Here is a 17,114-nt window from a genome sequence, read left to right as displayed (position 1 = left end):
GCATTAATGGGTACAACAAGGACTGGTCGCCTCGGAGTCAGTATAATGTTGTCTGAGTGGGGTATTCATGCTTCACTGCGGCGTGGTATCTCAGTGGGCTAGCACTATAAAACCAGCTTAAATCTGGGCTAGTACAAGCAGCCGCACATACACATACATACGCATGCATGTCGTCATATGAGCGAAATATTCTTAATCACGATGTTAAACCCAATTTCACCTCACCTCAAAGAGATCCAATCAGTGCTTTATACCCCCCAATTGAAAAATGGCTGTACATTGTCATGGTACTGACTGCATGTGTTGTGTGTTTCAGGTGGTATTTTGCCATGATATCTATATCTGGCGTGTTTGCTGTAACATTCAGTGTGGTATTTGCCTATGTGGCCGACGTCACCTCGGAGGAGGAGAGGAGTGCAGCTTATGGTTTGGTGAGAGCCTGTTATTATCCTCCTCCTTAAAACATGAACCTGCTGTCCCTGTTGTATCTTGCAGGGTTTTTAACTGGAAGTATTTAAGATATTAGGACACATAGCATCCCATGTTACTGGCAAACAAGGATAAGTTGAGCACCGACCTGACAATTGACCCATATTAGCATGTATGAGTGCCGCCCACTGCCCCTTGCCATTATTAGCGAAGGGGCCCAGGTTGTCCGCGATCAAGTGTAGTGTGACTTGCTACACCAACATGAGAGTCTTATGAGCAAGGTGTGTGCAGCTACACGCGGAACCAATTTCATTGTCATGTAATGCACGTGCACTAGCCTACATCTGCTCTACCTTTCACAAACCAGTCCAACTTATCCTTGTTTGCCAGTAGTTCTGTAAGCCCTATAACATGGGGATTATTGTTAGAGTGTTTTGCCAGGGCTGATAGTATTTGAACACACTCTGAATGCATTGCTGTATCTGCTAGAAACCTTAGGAAGTGGTTGACCCATACATGCTGCAAAGTTGGCCGTCATATTAGACATAATGGATGAACCTGTTTCTGGCGTCGCCATAATAATGCCGGAATCATAGGCTCACTCACTCACTCGCTGCTTTTCAATGTTTGTTAGCTTTCCTATTGAATACGAAAAGCCAAATTTATGGATGTAAACTTCTTTATTGTGAATAACACGACGTTTCGAAGTGTATGCTTGCAATCCTGAAGGAGGAAGCATACGCTCCAAAACGTCATCTTATTCACAATAAAGAAGTTGATATCCATAAATCTTGCTTTTCTTTTGCATTCCTCTTCGTAATGCCCTTCGAAGATTTCCTACTGAATGTTGTATTGACAGTGTATTTCTATTCCTGTGAAGGTCTCGGCAACATTTGCTGCCAGTTTGGTGACGAGTCCTGCAATTGGCGCCTACCTTGGCAGCATGTACAGTGAGTCGCTAGTCATCTGGATAGCGTCTGCTGTGGCCCTGTTGGACGTGCTGTTCATCATGGTGGCTGTGCCGGAGTCTCTGCCGGAGAAGCTCCGCCCAGCCAGCTGGGGGTCACAGATTTCATGGGACAAGGCGGACCCTTTTGGGGTAAGGATGTCATTGTATTGGCGGTACAGACTGTCAACTGCTACTGTGGTACATTTAGATGTAGAATTTGTCACCAGTGCTTGGGCTGAAACAATTCATGGAATGTTCGGTCCAGTATGCAGCGATATGATATTGTCTTGATGTAATTGTATATAAGGGTAACTTGTAAAGTGGTATGAACATGAATTGTTAAATACTACATACCATTTTCTGGTTAGATGTACCAATGATTTCATGTTCCATGTGTGAATTGTAAATCTACTAAATATGGACTAATACTGGTTTCCTTTGAATTTGAACATGTTCAGTGAACTGCTTTCATCTTTGATGTGGCAGATTCTTCTTGTAAGGACTACTATTGTCTTGTTTGTTGTTTCAGTCTCTACGCAAGGTCGGGCAAGACAATCTGATCATGCTGCTGTGTGTGACAGTCTTCTTGTCCTATCTTCCAGAGGCTGGAGAGTACTCTTGCTTCTTTGTTTATCTTAGGAATGTAAGTCCTTTGTAGCTAATGCACAATATGTCCGTTGGTACAATATGTCCTCAGTGAGTCTGTTTCCCAGTCCCGGAACTGTCTTTCCAGTAATTGCTGATAATAGTAATGGTAGTCCATTTATCATGCACATTGCTCAATGCACAATGCATGCTCGAAGCGCCCATTATTATTACCCTGGATAACCCAAGCTGTTTAGGGCTAGAGGGTTATAGTCGCATGACTTCATCCCACCAGGTACCCATTTTCTGCTGGGTGAACAGAGGCAATTTTGAACAAACTCACTTGCTTAAGATGAGACCACATGCATCACATGTGCTTTGTTCTAGGGCAGGACTGAAGTCCTAGAAACTCTCAGGTGTCAAGCTGCAAAACACAGCCACCCATTCAAGGACTCTCCACGCCCAATGTTGCTTAACTTCAATTGATTTGTGACCTGAGCTCTATGCACAGGACCACGAGTGAAGCCCATTTCTGTGCCACCACGCTCTAAATTGAGCAAGTCTAGATTTTCCACATAGTATATTTTCAGAGACTCTATGTTTGTCTCATCTTGAGCCTGTGATTTCAGTCAGTAAAACAGGGCCTGAATCTTTCTTTTGGTCTAGTTTGCTCCGTTGGTAATAATCCATGTGTTAAAGTTCTACTTAAAATGATCAAATAGACATGCATGATAGTTAGCAAGATGTGTCAATATAAAACAGAGCATTCATGTTACGAGGACTGGAAATAATATTGGTCAAAGGGAAATAACTCATAAGCATTTAACTGTTGCTTGATTTGAAATTATTTAGTTGCAAAATGTAATTTCACTTTAGGATTTACAACTAGAAATAACTAACATATGTTATATTTGGGATTATATAGAAATAACTGCCTGTGAAACCCATTTCTAGTGTTCCTTGTTATGATATTGCTGGAATATTGCTAAAAGGGATACAAAACCCAACTCACTCACTCTGTTCACTCAAGAGTAGAAGGTGAATGTGAGACCTGAAACCTGTACTGCCTGAAATGCAGCTTGGGTGGGTCTGCCAACTGAGCTGAGAAGCAATCTGGGGGCATACTGATCCTTTAAACAGGGTAGTCATGTTACTCAATGGGCAGCAACAAAAAAGAAATGTATTGTAATTCTTTGGCATCAAAGCTTTAGATTAAAGAACCTTACAATGATTTACTGTTTTCCAGATAATGGGCTTTTCTGTGGAGGAAACTGCCTCGTTTATAGCAGTAGTGGGAGTGTTGTCTGTTCTAGCACAGGTAAGTGGGAGACACATGGTGTAGTGTACACCTGGTGGTCTACAGGTTCCTGTACTGGATGCCAAACAGTTAGCGCCATATTTTAGTGTTATTTCCAAAATTACTCCGCCGTTCGTTAAATAATGAAACAGAATTAATTATGATACTTAATTAGCTATTCACCAATGTGTCCAGCCCATTCACTGCCATCGATAGTGTTTTTTATATAACGCGGCGGAAGGGAATCATGACAGTATAAATAGTTGTTTTCTTACAATTAACTGTAACAGTTATCGCCATTTCAGAATTTCTCATGTCATTCGTGAAATAATATATATTTATATCATAAAGTAACCTCGAATAATTGATTGTGTGACTAGTTGAGTGTGTTTTGACAGTAGATTGATAGGGAATGAAACAGTTAATGACTATTGTGAACTTGAACTTGCTATTATATAGATCATGTGACATCCCCCCACTAAGTTAAAAAAAAGTAAAGGGTTCGTAACCTTATCTTTAATTTTTCTCTTATGTTACTCACTGTGAAGAATTTTCTTTTGCTGTCCTTTGCTGTTGTCAAATACCATGGGGAGAAATACCGGAATTGTAATTGACCGGAACTGCTCACACGTGACACTGGTGTATTGGTGATGACTGTTCAGCAACCAGTACAAGTGTATACACTTAGTAGCAGCAGATGTTTCTGATGCTGTTAGAATTACTACTTTGTAATTTCTAATGCAGTAAACCAGGTTATACATTTTCAACATGCCATGAAACCATTGAAATTATGGTGACCAATCAAGGTATACTCTAGTCTTATGAAGAACACTTGACTTTTTCCATATGTATGTAGTTAATGTGTCATGATGTAACAAACTGAGTGATCTTCAATATGTTTCAGTAGTACTTATTAGTGGTGTTCTGATTAATTGAAATAATCGAAGATTGGTCGAAGTGACCAAACGACCAAGCAATCGATCACATTTTCTCATAATCGAACACAAACGATTTTGGAACTGCTGTTTTAGTGTTTGAAACACTTGACGATGGAACATATCTTCGCAGTTGTCAGGGCCTGAAAACTTGTTTAATTCTTAGAAAACTCACTTCACCAACTGAAAAGTCATGACTGAATATTTCTTGAAGACTCCAGAAAGTTTATGTTCATGATATATTACTCATCACTTTAAAGTAGCAAGTTGCATCATGTTATACATATCTACAATAACAACTTTGGTAGGAAAATCTGAAAAATGACGCTAACCAATTTTTTTCGATGATTGATCGTTGGTAATGAAGCAGTCATCAATTGTGAGATTTCAACCAATACCCAACACTAGTACTTATCATGCTGTCCATAGTTAGAAGTAAGTATAGCAAGTTGTTTGGTCATGGAGACTGCTCTGAAGTTTCATTTTGCCAAACAATTGAAGCTTTTACAGTGACTGTTCAAATTCCATTTTCAGGTGTACATTATTTTCAGTGTTATTCAATTATGATTATTTTCTTTTCAGACTCTTATACTTGCTTTAATAATGAAATATCTAGGACCAAAGCAGGCTATTCTATTCGGCCTTGTGTTTGAAGTAATCCAGCTAACTTGTTATGGCTTTGGATCACAAACATGGTAAGTGTAAAATTACTTTATACTTACTTTGAAATAACATACTGGTACTTACACAAATACTTCAGTTTCATCATGTTCATCCCTGACTACTGTGAAATAGTATATATATTTGAATGTATACAACAAAGTTGATAATTATCCAGCCATTATTTAATTTGTTTGTATATCCTTGTAGCCAGGGTTTTAAATTCTATTTTATTAAAACATTCTTAGGAATCAAATGTAAGGTCATTGTATGAGTTATTGTCCAACCTTCCTTGTTTTCAGTCAATGTATGCAAGTGTTGATCATTGCTCAGCTGTTGTTTAGTCTAGATGTCATTATATCCCTTTACCAACAGTTTGGTCACATTTGAATGACAAAAAACAGAATTATGTTGTAAACATTCTCTCTGGATCATGGTTGCCTTTTATCTGTGGGTACCACTGAGACACACAGAAAAGGGAAAGAAATTTTAAACTAAGTCATAGTTATCCCTAGTGGTATTCCTGTGTAGACAAGTGATTATCTCCCCTTGCTGTGAAGTCACAGCGTGACTGTTTGAAAACCTAGTAATGTTTCTGTATGTCAAAAAAACCCCAGTATTCACTGTCCGTTATTCACGTCCATTTTGTAAGAAACAGCATGGTCTCAACAGAACATAGGTGTTACATTGTGAGATAGAGATTCTAATGGTTGTGTTCCAGGGTGATGTGGTGTGCTGGTGGTGTGGCCGCGATGTCCAGTATAACTTACCCTGCCATTAGCTCCTTTGTCTCAGCTCATGCAAGTGCTGATCAGCAGGGTAAGAGTTACCTCCCTTCAAAGTAACACTTGGGATTTCATTCACACTTAAGACCCCCTGGGAGGAAGTTTATCATTATTTTAAATAAATGTGATGATTTTATTACCTCCCTTGGCTGGCTTTTTATCCAATCAGGTGTCTACACCGGGAAGTTGAACATACCAATCACAACTCGCTTTCGCTTCTTAAATTATCGAACAGATTAAACATGGCAACACAACTGATGCAGAGGTACTCTGAACGAGGTAGAAGAAGTTCTTGCATATATTTTTTTAAGGTTTCAGTTCGTCACGATATGGCTGAGATATTGCTGATGTGATGTTAAATATTAACTCACTAAAAGTTTCAGACCTGTCAATTTGTCTGTATGATTTGCCCCCAAATCTGAGTCACACTGTGTCTTTGTTGACACTGGCAAGCTCGGTTGTAATGGTGGCTTAGCTGATTGGCTACTGTGAGAATGCGGAGCCAGCAAAGGAAGGTAATAAAATTATAGGGCTGAGCCATAGCTGCATCCAGTGTATAGTGGAGATTTATCGTAACGTAAAGTGTAGCTGAATCTGTGAAAGGTGGTGTTGATTTCAAAGTTTTCACTGTTTTAGCGTGGTGTTTCCAATGTTTTGACTGTTGTATGCAGGTGTCGCTCAAGGGATCGTCACAGGTATCCGAGGCCTGTGTAACGGACTGGGGCCTGCAGTGTTTGGCTTCATCTTCTATCTCTTCCATGTGGACATCTCAGCCAATGGGAGCGAGCCGCAGGGCCACAAACACCCCAAGACATCTAACAGCACTTTTAATCCCCTTCCGAAAAATTTCCAGGTGAGATTAATGTATTTTACATGGGTAGCATCTTTAAAAATGATGATCATAGTTTTTGATCTACACAGTATTTGTGTTACAGAAAACTTGCACACATTTTACAGGTAAAACAAGGTAACATTTTAAGTTTGATTTTAAGTTTAATTAATTTAATTGCAATGAAAGTAATATTTGTTATCCCATTGTAATGCTGGGATATAGTCGCCGCTGATCATCTTGAGTAATGGCTGGCCTTGGATATCAAACATGTATGGTCTTTTGCTATTTACAGATAAATGATTCAGACTTAGTCTCAAAAGGAAGGGGTGGGTTTCGTTTTCGAGCATAACTCAAGAACCATTCAATATTTTTCAGCAAAACTTGGTAGATATATGAAACAGAACCTTGAGTGGTGCCTTTTGGTGTTTGCATATTTTTGTCATTTTTATTTTTCCCGGTTTCCATGGAAACATTTTGGACTTAGTCTAAAAAAGTAAGGATTGCTTTCGTTTCCGGAGCACAACTCAAAAATCGTATAATATTTTTCAACAAAACTTGGTAGATATATCAAACACATCCTAAAGTTGTGCCTTTTGCTATTTGCAGATTTTTGGCATTTTTATTTTTCCCGGTTTCCATGGAAACGATTCGGACTTAGTCCCAAAAGTGAGGGGTGGGCTTCGTTTCCGGAGCATAACTGGAAAACTTCTCAATGTCTTTCAGCAAAACTTGGCAGATATGTGAGGCAGATACCAAAGTGGTGCCTTTTGCTATTTGCAGATATTTGTGATTTATTATTTTTTTGGTTTCCATGGAAATGATTCAGACTTAGTCTCAAAAGGAAGGGGTGGGTTTCGTTTCCGGAGCATAACTCAAGAACCATTCAATATTTTTCAACAAGACTTGGTAGATATATCAAACAGAACCTTAAGTGGTGCCTTTTGCTATTTACAGATTTTTAGATTTTTTATCCCACCGCATATAATGCGGTGGGATATAGTCGTCGCCTCTCGTCCGGTCTGTCCGTCCGTCCGTCCGTAATCATTTTGTTTCCCGACCATAACTCAAAGACCGTTCGATATTTTTAACCAAAATTGGTAGATATGTCAAAAATAACCTAAGGTGGTGCCTTTGCTATTTACAGATAATTGTCATTTTTATTTTTCTCGGTTTCCATGGAAACGCTTTTGGACTTAGTCTTAAAGAAGGGTGGGCTTCGCTTCGAGCATAACTCAAGAACCGCTCAATATTTTTTCAACAAAACTTTGTAGATATATCAAACAGATCCTAAAGTGGTGCCTTTGCATTTCACAGATTTTTGGCATTTTATTTTTCCCGTTTCCATGGAAACGATTTGGACTTAGTCCCAAAAGTGAGGGGTGGGCTTCGTTTCCGGAGCATAACTCAAGAACCGTTCAATATTTTTCAACAAAACTTGGTAGATGTATGAAACACATCCTAAAGTTGTGCCTTTTGCTATTTGCCGATTTTTGGCATTTTTATTTTTCCCGGTTTCCATGGAAACAATTCGGACTTAGTCCCAAAAGTGAGGGGTGGGCTTCGTTTCCAGAGCATAACTCAAGAACCGCTCAATATTTTCAACAAGACTTGGTAGATATATCAAACAGAACCTTAAGTGGTGCCTTTTGCTATTTGCAGATTTTGTCATTTTATTTTTCCGGTTTCCATGGAAAACGATTCGACTTAGTCCCAAAAGTGAGGGGTGGGCTTCTCGCTTCGAGCATAACTCAAGAACCGCTCAATATTTTTTCAACAAAACTTGGTAGATGTATGAAACAGAACCTTAAGTGGTGTCTTTTGCTATTTGCCGATTTTTGGCATTTTTATTTTTACCGGTTTCCATGGAAACGATTTGGACTTAGTCCCAAAAGTGAGGGGTGGGCTTCGTTTCCGGAGCAATAACTCAAAACCTCTCTATATCTTTCAGCAAAACTTGGCAGATATGTGAGGCAGATATTGAAGTGATGCCTTTTGCTATTTGCAGATATTTGTGATTTATTATTTTCTTGGTTTCCATGGAAATGATTCAACTTAGTCTCAAAAAGGAAGGGATGGGTTTTGTTTCCAGAGCACAACGCGAAAACTTCTTAATATCTTTCAGCAAAACTTGGCAGATATGTGAGGCAGATCCCAAAGTGGTGCCTTTTGCTATTTGCAGATTTTTGTCATTTATTTTTTTCATGATTTCCATGGAAACGATTTGCACTTAGTCTAAAATCAAGCTGGACTTTAAGTAACTGTCAGATGATTTGTTCTTTCAAAGATGTGGGGGCCGGGGGGATATGTCATCTTCTGATGACTCTTGTTACTTTTCCCGGTTTCCATGGAAAAGATTCGGACTTAGTTGCAAAAGTGAGGGGTGGGCTTCGTTTCCGGAGCATAACTGGAAAACTTCTCAATGTCTTTCAGCAAAACTTGGCAGATATGTGAGAACCGTCCAATATTTTTCAACAAAACTTGGTAGATGTATGAAACAGAACCTTAAGTGGTGCCTTTTGCTATTTTTGTCATTTTTATTTTTCCCGGTTTCCATGGAAACATTTTGGACTTAGTCTCAAAAAGTAAAGATTGCTTTCATTTCCGGAGCACAACTCAAAAATCGTATAATATTTTTCAACAAAACTTGGTAGATATATCAAACACATCCTAAAGTTGTGCCTTTTGCTATTTGCAGATTTTTGTCATTTATTTTTTTCATGATTTCCATGGAAATAATTTGCACTTAGTCTAAAATCAAGCTGGACTTTAAGTCACTGTCAGATGATTTGTTCTTTCAAAGATGTGGAGGCCGGGGGGATATTTCATCTTCTGATGACTCTTGTCTTGACTTAGTAGTCATCTCATGGTGATTACACATCAGGATAGGACCTTGGTGCTGAATGCCTGTTGTGAAATGGACTACAGTGGGAAGCATCTGGCTACAATGTTGGACCAGGATGATTGTGTCAGCATACCCGCTCTGTGGATCGCTGCTCATATTATAGGAGTGTTTGTAGGTAGTCATTAAAAAGCTGAAATATTGCTTTGTGTTTACAACAACATTCATTAATATACTGTTGATTTTGATTTAGCTTATTGATGCTGATCAAACTGTATCTCAAATAACAGCCTGCTTGCTGTCTCCAATATTTAGGTTGTTTTTTTTATCCCTCACAACATGTTTTGTGGGGGTGGAGGGGTGTGTGTGTGTGTGTGTGTGTTTTAAAATGCACTCCTGTCCGTCGTTCGTGCACATTTGTCTTTTCCGGAGCAAAACTCTAAAACCGTTCATTATTTCTTCACCAAACTTGGCTTATAGATACATCTGGTGGTGTACTGGTGCCTTTCAGTGGTTTTGGATTTCTGAATATAATATTTTTGGCGTTTCCATGGCAACAAGTTTGACTTAGACTGAAATTGGTGGTAGTACTCTTTTCCGGAGCAGATCTCTAAAACTGTTTAATGTTTCTTCACCACACTTGGCACATAGAAAGATCTGGTGGTGAACTGGTGCCTTTTGGTAGTTTGGGATTTTGAATAAAATAATTATTTTTGTGTTTCCAAGGCAACAATTTTGGCTTCAACTGAATTTGGTGGTAGTGCTCCTTTCTGGAGCAGAACTTTGAAACCTTTCAGTTCTCTCCTTCCAGTTAGTTATATACATGCCAAAACATTTGACATAGTAACTCGTAGGCATGGGTGGTTTTTTTTCCTCTCTCTCTTTCTCTCTCTCTCTCTCTCACTCTCTCTCTCTCTCTGTGTGTGTGTGTGTGTGTGTGTGTGAGAGAAATCTTACACTCCCTTACATCTGAGCAGGAGCTACCACTGTGATTAAACAGCTGTAACTATTAAAGGCACAGGGTTAAGTACATCTGAGAAAAATGATTATCAACTGTGGCTTGCAAGTGTCAAGATTGTTTGGAGAAAGTGTATTTCAGACACTGGTGTGTATTGTTTCAGAATGTAGTGCCAGGTCCACCATTTGCATTTGGGGCTGTGTTGGTGATCTTGGCGTTGCTAGTTGCAGTCTTTCTCCCAGACAACCCTCATGGTAATGTCAACAAGTCCTCAGCCAAGAAGGTCCTGCCGGTGTATGACTATCAGAAGGAAACAGGTATGTACAGTGTATGAATAAATTTTGAAAAGTCACTTTCCAGGAGGGCTAGTTAAATAAAAATGTTGCTAGCCCACATCCTAATTCACTGGCCCTGCAAAATATCAGTATCAAAATGCAGAACAAAAACTAAGATTTTCACAAAACCTTTGCGCTAACAGACTTTGCCACCTTAATAACTGACTTCATCATATTCATGTGCATTAAATAAAGAACAAATCATCTGAGATTTTCAGCTAGCCATTCGGGATAGGTTTAGCAATATATTACTATTTCGAACACTGGGTATGTGGCTCTAAGATACAGGTGTTTGTACACATGAATCTGAGTCAGTAAACAGGTGTTTGTAAACATGAATCTGAGTCAGTAAACAGGTCTTTGTAAACATGAATCTGAGTCAGTAAACAGGTCTTCTTTAACATGAATCTGAGTCAGTAAACAGGTCTTTGTAAACATGAATCTGAGTCAGTAAACAGGTCTTTGTAAACATGAATCTGAGTCAGTAAACAGGTCTTTGTAAACATGAATCTGAGTCAGTAAACAGGTCTTTGTAAATATGAATCTGAGCCAGTAAACAGGTCTTCGTGAACATGAATCTGAGTCAGTAAGCAAATCTGTTTTGCACTTTCCTTATATGCTTAAATTAACTCTTAATGACTTCATTACTACATGCTAATTGTGGTTTTTTTAAACGGCTTACTGTGTGTTTCACATTGCTGGACACATTGCGAGGGAGGAGTACAAAGAGAGGAACAGCCAGTTGTAGTGAAGCATGTGCACAAGTGCCGACACAGTTATGGATTCATTTACCTGTGCTGTGCCGTCTCCATCCTTTCTCGCACACCTGGCCATTCCTCTTTGCATTCCTCCCTCATAACAAATAGTGAACTGTGTAAATATTTTAATAATAGATTGTTAAACAACTTTGTTATTTTTAGGACAAAAATTCTGCAAAAAAGATCACAGAGTTGGTCTGATGTTTTGATTATGGTCAGCGATTCAATGAGTTTTGTATGCTTATTAGTTTTTGAGTGAGATTGCAATTCATCAGTCCGCTTTTACGCCAAACAGACTATAGTACATCTCCTGTTCATAAATTCTGCTACCTGCTTCCAGAAACTATTGACATTCATAAAAAAACACGATGAATACAGTAAATTGTGTGACTTTCAATATAAATTTTTGCAAAGAGCAATATACACAAGTAAAGAACTAAAGAAGTAAAATGATATCAACACTCAAAAATGCATGCTGTTTTTGTGAAGTAGCAAATGAAATTTTTGGTACAAGGTTCTTGTTTGAGTATATATAAGTTTCCATTTCAAAACAGAATGAAACTCATTGTTCCATTTTAGACAAGAATGAAGTGGATTCAGTCGGAGTGTTTTTGTCAAGGTTGTCGTAGTATATTCTACATCCTTTAGAGTCAGAGAGCAGGTCCATTTAAGGTTCAGATAAGCTTAGGTTATAGAATATGTGTTGTTATTTTTAGTTTCCACTCTCCATTCCGCAGGAAGATTATTGATTAAACTTTCCAAATCAAGAAATGTGCCTTTAATGTTGTAGGTCTTTTTAATGATATCAAATGAAAGAAAGCCTTCATTACCACATACATCCTTTATAGCTGTGATTCCTTGTTTAAACCAGCTTTTTATATTAATAGGGATTTGTGCCTACGTTAAGCAGATCTGCCTTGTCATAACTGGAATAATGTTCCAGAGGCATTAAACCCAACTCACCCACAACTAATGATGTATTGTATAGCGCTACAAACCTTATTATTTACAATAATAGTCATCAGACATGTGACCTGACTGTCTTCACTATTGCAGGAGTGAAGAAGCATGAAGAAGAGCCCCTGATGGAAGAGCCAGAGGCTGACTTATAGCAGTAGTCTCCCCTAGGTTATTAACAGGTCAAGGTCATATTCTACATATACAAACTTCACAAGAAAAAGGATCATTTACACCAAATGTTTCATGAAAAGGAAGAGAACTTTCTTCTTCAAGGGATACACAGGGTTCCATGAAGAGTATTCCACAGGGATACACAGGGTTCCATGAAGAGAGTATTGCCCGTGTTTGGAAAGATAGAGTTATCTCCCTTCTTGTCATGCTTTTGTAAGGAAATGAAAAGCACACTGTTTGCAATGTGTTCCGACTTTCTGTGCTTGATGGCAAGAATTGGTATTTCACTCTGACTCTGTGGCACGTAGTTCCAAGACTTGTATGGTCCCTGTCATAGAATTAAATCCCAGTCTGTGATTAAGTGTTTCACATGGTCTGCTTGTTGTCAATGTTCATCATCCAACTGTTTGTGTTGTCATCAACAAAATATCTCAGTATTATCATCCAGAGATACAACATCAACAGTTCAGTTACGTTTAAGGATCGTTTCCACGCAGATAGGGGTCTCTTTGCTCAATATCGTAGCTGTAATGCCACTGATCTTTTCTTCAAATCCGTCATTTTATGATCGAATATGATTAGAGTATGAACTCTTATTGATTGTTGATAATCTACGTCACTCATGAGGTGTGTTTTGTACAGTTTGAGAATATAGATATTTTATGCCAGAGCCCTATATTTTAGAATATATTGAACCAGTAGATTTGAATTTAGGAGTTTGGTTTTGTTTTTGCCAAATGGCTGACAATCTTTTGCATGTTTTGAATAGAAGATATGAGAGTATCTTGTATTCTGCCAAATTAACTGTTTGCCAAACACAGAAGAAATGGTGCCCCTGTCTGTCTGTGTGAAGTAGTGAGACACAAATTTGTGTTCGTGTATTTCTTCTTCTTTTTGAGACAAGGGAGGGTAAATGTCTGAGACAGAGATGAGGGTAGATTTGTATATTTCTATCAAAACAAGTGCAACATGAAATGGAAAGATGGCGATTTTGACTGACATTCAAATTCTTCTCCTGAAATGAAACATTTCATAAATAGTAAGAAAAAATACAAGCACTGTTCCTCTTAAATTACTAATTTAAAACTATAAAACTATCTTTATCAACTTTCCATTCTTAAATTTGTATACTCAAGTATTTAGTGGTAAACAGTTAACGGATGGCACTCCATGCCTTAGCAGATGGAATATCTATTACAGGACATTCTCCAGCACACATATTTAAAGCAAGTCTAAAGATTAGCAGTAAACAAGAGAACAACAGTTAACATGTTATGAAGTATGTACCTGTATTAGATGCGCATTCTGCCCCTGGTACAGTACAGGAAGTGTATGACCCAATAAGATTTATGGATGACAGCTATTAGAAATATTCAGGTGGCATTGTTGTTGTGTGGTTGATGTGTCGTGCTTCGTTATGACCTTTGACCTCAGATATGTGTATAAACTAAACAGGTGTGGGAATGGAAGATTACACGATTGTGTTTGTTTAATTTTCTCAACATGTTTTGTAAATATGCGCAAGGAATCTGAATGATTTTCTTGTTTTCATGTATTTTGTGGTCCATGTCTTGTGTTAAATATTAATATACTGATTTGCTGTGTCCCATGTTCCTGGGAACTATAGTTTCCTCGATGATATTTGCATGACTGTAGTTTTTTGTATTGCTGAAAGTTAGTTACAAATATTCACCTTGTTATTGAATGCTATATTTTTTTGCAGACATTTATTTGGATGTGAAGTTGTATTCTTGTTTTACAGACAGTATTAACAAAAGGTTAAGTGAAGTAAATCTAAATGTATACACCTAGTAATACTGTCAAGAAGATTTGAAACAGCATTTATTATGAATTGTTATTGTTCTGCAACATTAAATGTCTTCAATACTATTCAAAGCAATGTAAAACTCAACTCATCTGTCATCTTTTGTGAATATCATTTTTAGGGTACCTGAAAGGTAATATTGTATGAGAAACAATGTTGAGAAGTGTTTTCTTGTCTCCACATCAACTTCCTCTTTTCATGGAGGGCGGTGGGGTAGCCTAGTGGTTAAAGTGTTGGCTCGTCACACCGAAGACCCGGGTTCGAATTCCCACATGGGTACAATGTGTGAAGCCCATTTCTGGTGTCCCCCGCCGTGATGTTGCTGGAATATTGCTAAAAGCGGAGTAAAACCAAACTCAGTCAGTCAGTCTTTTCATGGATACTTTATGGAAACAACTGTATTTGCTTGGTTTGGTGCCCTGCTCCAATAAGCAGCTCTAAGCAATATCTTACCAGTCTGATCTTTATATTCAGCCATTACTAAGACAAAAGATATTCAAGGCAGTCCATATTTACTTGCTTGGTTTTTATTTTTCAATTTAATTACAAAAAAGACATTGCTGAAGGTATATATAGTTGTAGGTTTTAAAGAAATTCTTTTAGAAACATTGACATTTTAACGAAGCATGATCACAGCCATTTGATCTTTGAAAACAAATTAAACTTTCTGTGAATGGCTTCAGTGCTGCAATTTTCTATAACAGCGAATACAGTATTTGTTGTCCAGCTGAATGTGTCCAGTCATAACTACTGGTGTGTAATTCACGTCAGATTTAGCTACCTTGCCTCCTCACTAAAGATATTACAGTTTGGAAGAATTGACCTGTGATGTTGCTTGGGTACATGATTTGTCAGGATTAGGGATGTCTATATGAGAATACAGCTTCATCATCTTTGTGTAGTAGGGTTGCCATACCTTTCAGGTAACTGAAATTTCTGATTAGCTTTGTTCATTATAATTATATTTCATAGAAAGTGTAGTTTAAGTCAAACATATCTCATGAAAAATTGTTTTTATTTAATATTTATTTCATTTTTTTAATAGTATCATATGTTTGAGAATGGAAGATTTAAGTTTTATGTATGTTATTTCCTGTGTGTATTACTTGTGAAAAACAAGAAAATTAGTGAGGAATTACTTTGTCTTAGACGCTTGGTAGGTTTAAGCTATTATTGTAAAGATTGTAATGGTTTTGTTCCTCCTGTGTGTGAGTTTGGCACGGAATTTGCTGATGTGGTATATTGCACTCTCACTGTATGTATAGGTGATAACTCTCTCAGTGTACAGGTGATAAGTCTCTCAGTGTACAGGTGATAAGTCTCTCAGTGTACAGGTGTAACAGCTTCAGTTAGGCCTAGATAAGCTGGTGACACCCAACATATTTTTGCTGTCTGTGATTTTGATTGGCTTTGTCTTCCAATTATGGCTACCAATGAATCAAGTGCAATGCTCAGATTGTTTTGTTTTGAACATCATCCAACATAGCTTGTAGATTGATATGTTTTCAAGAATTGTCAGCACACTCAGCATCCTTATGATTTTAGATGAGATCATTTTCAGAGACAAAATAGAATTGTATTCTTCATTGATTCATGAAGGATGTGAGGAAGTTGTCCCAATGTCAGTTCAGAGTGAATGGGGCCTTTGTACCCTCAGTTCTAATTCCAGCCAGTTTGATGGGACTGTTTGTTCAATAGAAAGTAACACTCGCTATCAGCCATGTTCACCATAACACGTACAGCTGTCAGTACTGTGCAATAAGCTTATCTAGAACCATATAGAAGCATGTTTTCAGAATGGTTTGTCATTAATGCTCTTGAACAGCATAGGCCGAACTAAGCAGAGCTTGAGATGTGGTTGTACGTGTCTAGCTTTACTGTGTAATTTATCTCTCAAACAATACTTTAGTCATTCCAATGTCAGAAACTCTGGCCAACACTCAGCATCTGTGAGTCTTTCACTAACCTACCATTCATTCAGGAACCATTATGCTTGAGGATCCAGATAATGTAGGTAGTAGCCAGGCAATTGATAATCCAGGGTTTTCACAGGTGTAACTGCAGTGTAACTGCAGCGTAACTGAAGGACACCCTAGGTGTATCTGTGGGTGTGACTGTCGTGTACCTGAAGGGTAACACAGGTGGAGATACAATGTAATTTAGGTAATCACAGGTGTAATGTAATCCTGATTACAGCAGTTGTAACTGTTCAGTAATCTAGGTCATGAGTGTATCTTCTGTAACTAGTATAATCTAGGTAAGCACAGGTAAAGTGTAATTAGTGTAATGAAGGTCACCACAGGTGTAACTAGAGAAGTCAAGGTCACCATGGGCATAGGGAGTGTAATATCAGGCAGCACAAGCAATACATGTGTAATCTTGCTAGCAAAGGTGTATCTAGTATAGTCAAGGTAACCACAGGTGTAATTAGTGTAATCAAGGTAACGTGTCATGAGGGTCACCACAGGTGTGACTGGTTTTATCTAGGTAACCAAAGGTAAAACTGTACTTCAGTCTTGGTTACCACAGGTGTAACAAGTGTATGCATGGTTACAACAGGTGTATCTTGTGTCCTATAGGTCTCCACAGGTGTGACAGGAGCAATCCTGGTGTACCATGAGTGTCAATGAGGTGTAACCTAGGGTAACTGAGGCTCATCTAAGTGGCTGCAGATGTGACTGTAGTGTAACCATGGTTACCAAATGTGTAAATGTATACTAATGTACAGGTACGACTGGTTTATCAGTGATATTATGCAGGTGTATAGCAGGTCTGGGCTAAATCAGTGACAGATCA

The 17,114-nt window shown here is 38.2% G+C and overlaps 1 protein-coding gene across 4 annotated transcripts in view; it reads left to right on the top strand.

Annotated features, from left to right (window-relative positions):
* The window catches only part of LOC124253351 (hippocampus abundant transcript 1 protein-like), a 55,146-nt gene extending 40,550 nt beyond the window's left edge, over positions 1–14,596 (top strand). For 3 of the 4 annotated variants that reach the window (XM_046687207.1, XM_046687361.1, XM_046687287.1), the window contains 9 exons: positions 317–431; positions 1,310–1,528; positions 1,908–2,021; positions 3,210–3,281; positions 4,778–4,890; positions 5,577–5,674; positions 6,312–6,493; positions 10,433–10,586; positions 12,419–14,594. In XM_046687207.1, the coding sequence (XP_046543163.1) occupies positions 317–431; positions 1,310–1,528; positions 1,908–2,021; positions 3,210–3,281; positions 4,778–4,890; positions 5,577–5,674; positions 6,312–6,493; positions 10,433–10,586; positions 12,419–12,474 (1,123 nt within the window). In that variant the 3' untranslated portion in view covers positions 12,475–14,594. Of the gene's footprint in view, positions 1–316; positions 432–1,309; positions 1,529–1,907; positions 2,022–3,209; positions 3,282–4,777; positions 4,891–5,576; positions 5,675–6,311; positions 6,494–10,432; positions 10,587–12,418 lie in introns of all 4 variants that reach the window. The other variant, XM_046687134.1, reaches the window with a different exon arrangement.
* The last annotated feature ends 2,518 nt before the right edge of the window (positions 14,597–17,114 follow it).

This window comes from Haliotis rubra, unplaced genomic scaffold, assembly GCF_003918875.1.
Source record: "Haliotis rubra isolate DU_JTF1 unplaced genomic scaffold, ASM391887v1 Scf10, whole genome shotgun sequence".
In the NCBI taxonomy this organism is placed as follows: Eukaryota; Metazoa; Mollusca; class Gastropoda; order Lepetellida; family Haliotidae; genus Haliotis; species Haliotis rubra.
Note: the sequence above shows the minus strand (reverse complement) of the source record. Positions and strands in the feature narration are given on the sequence as shown.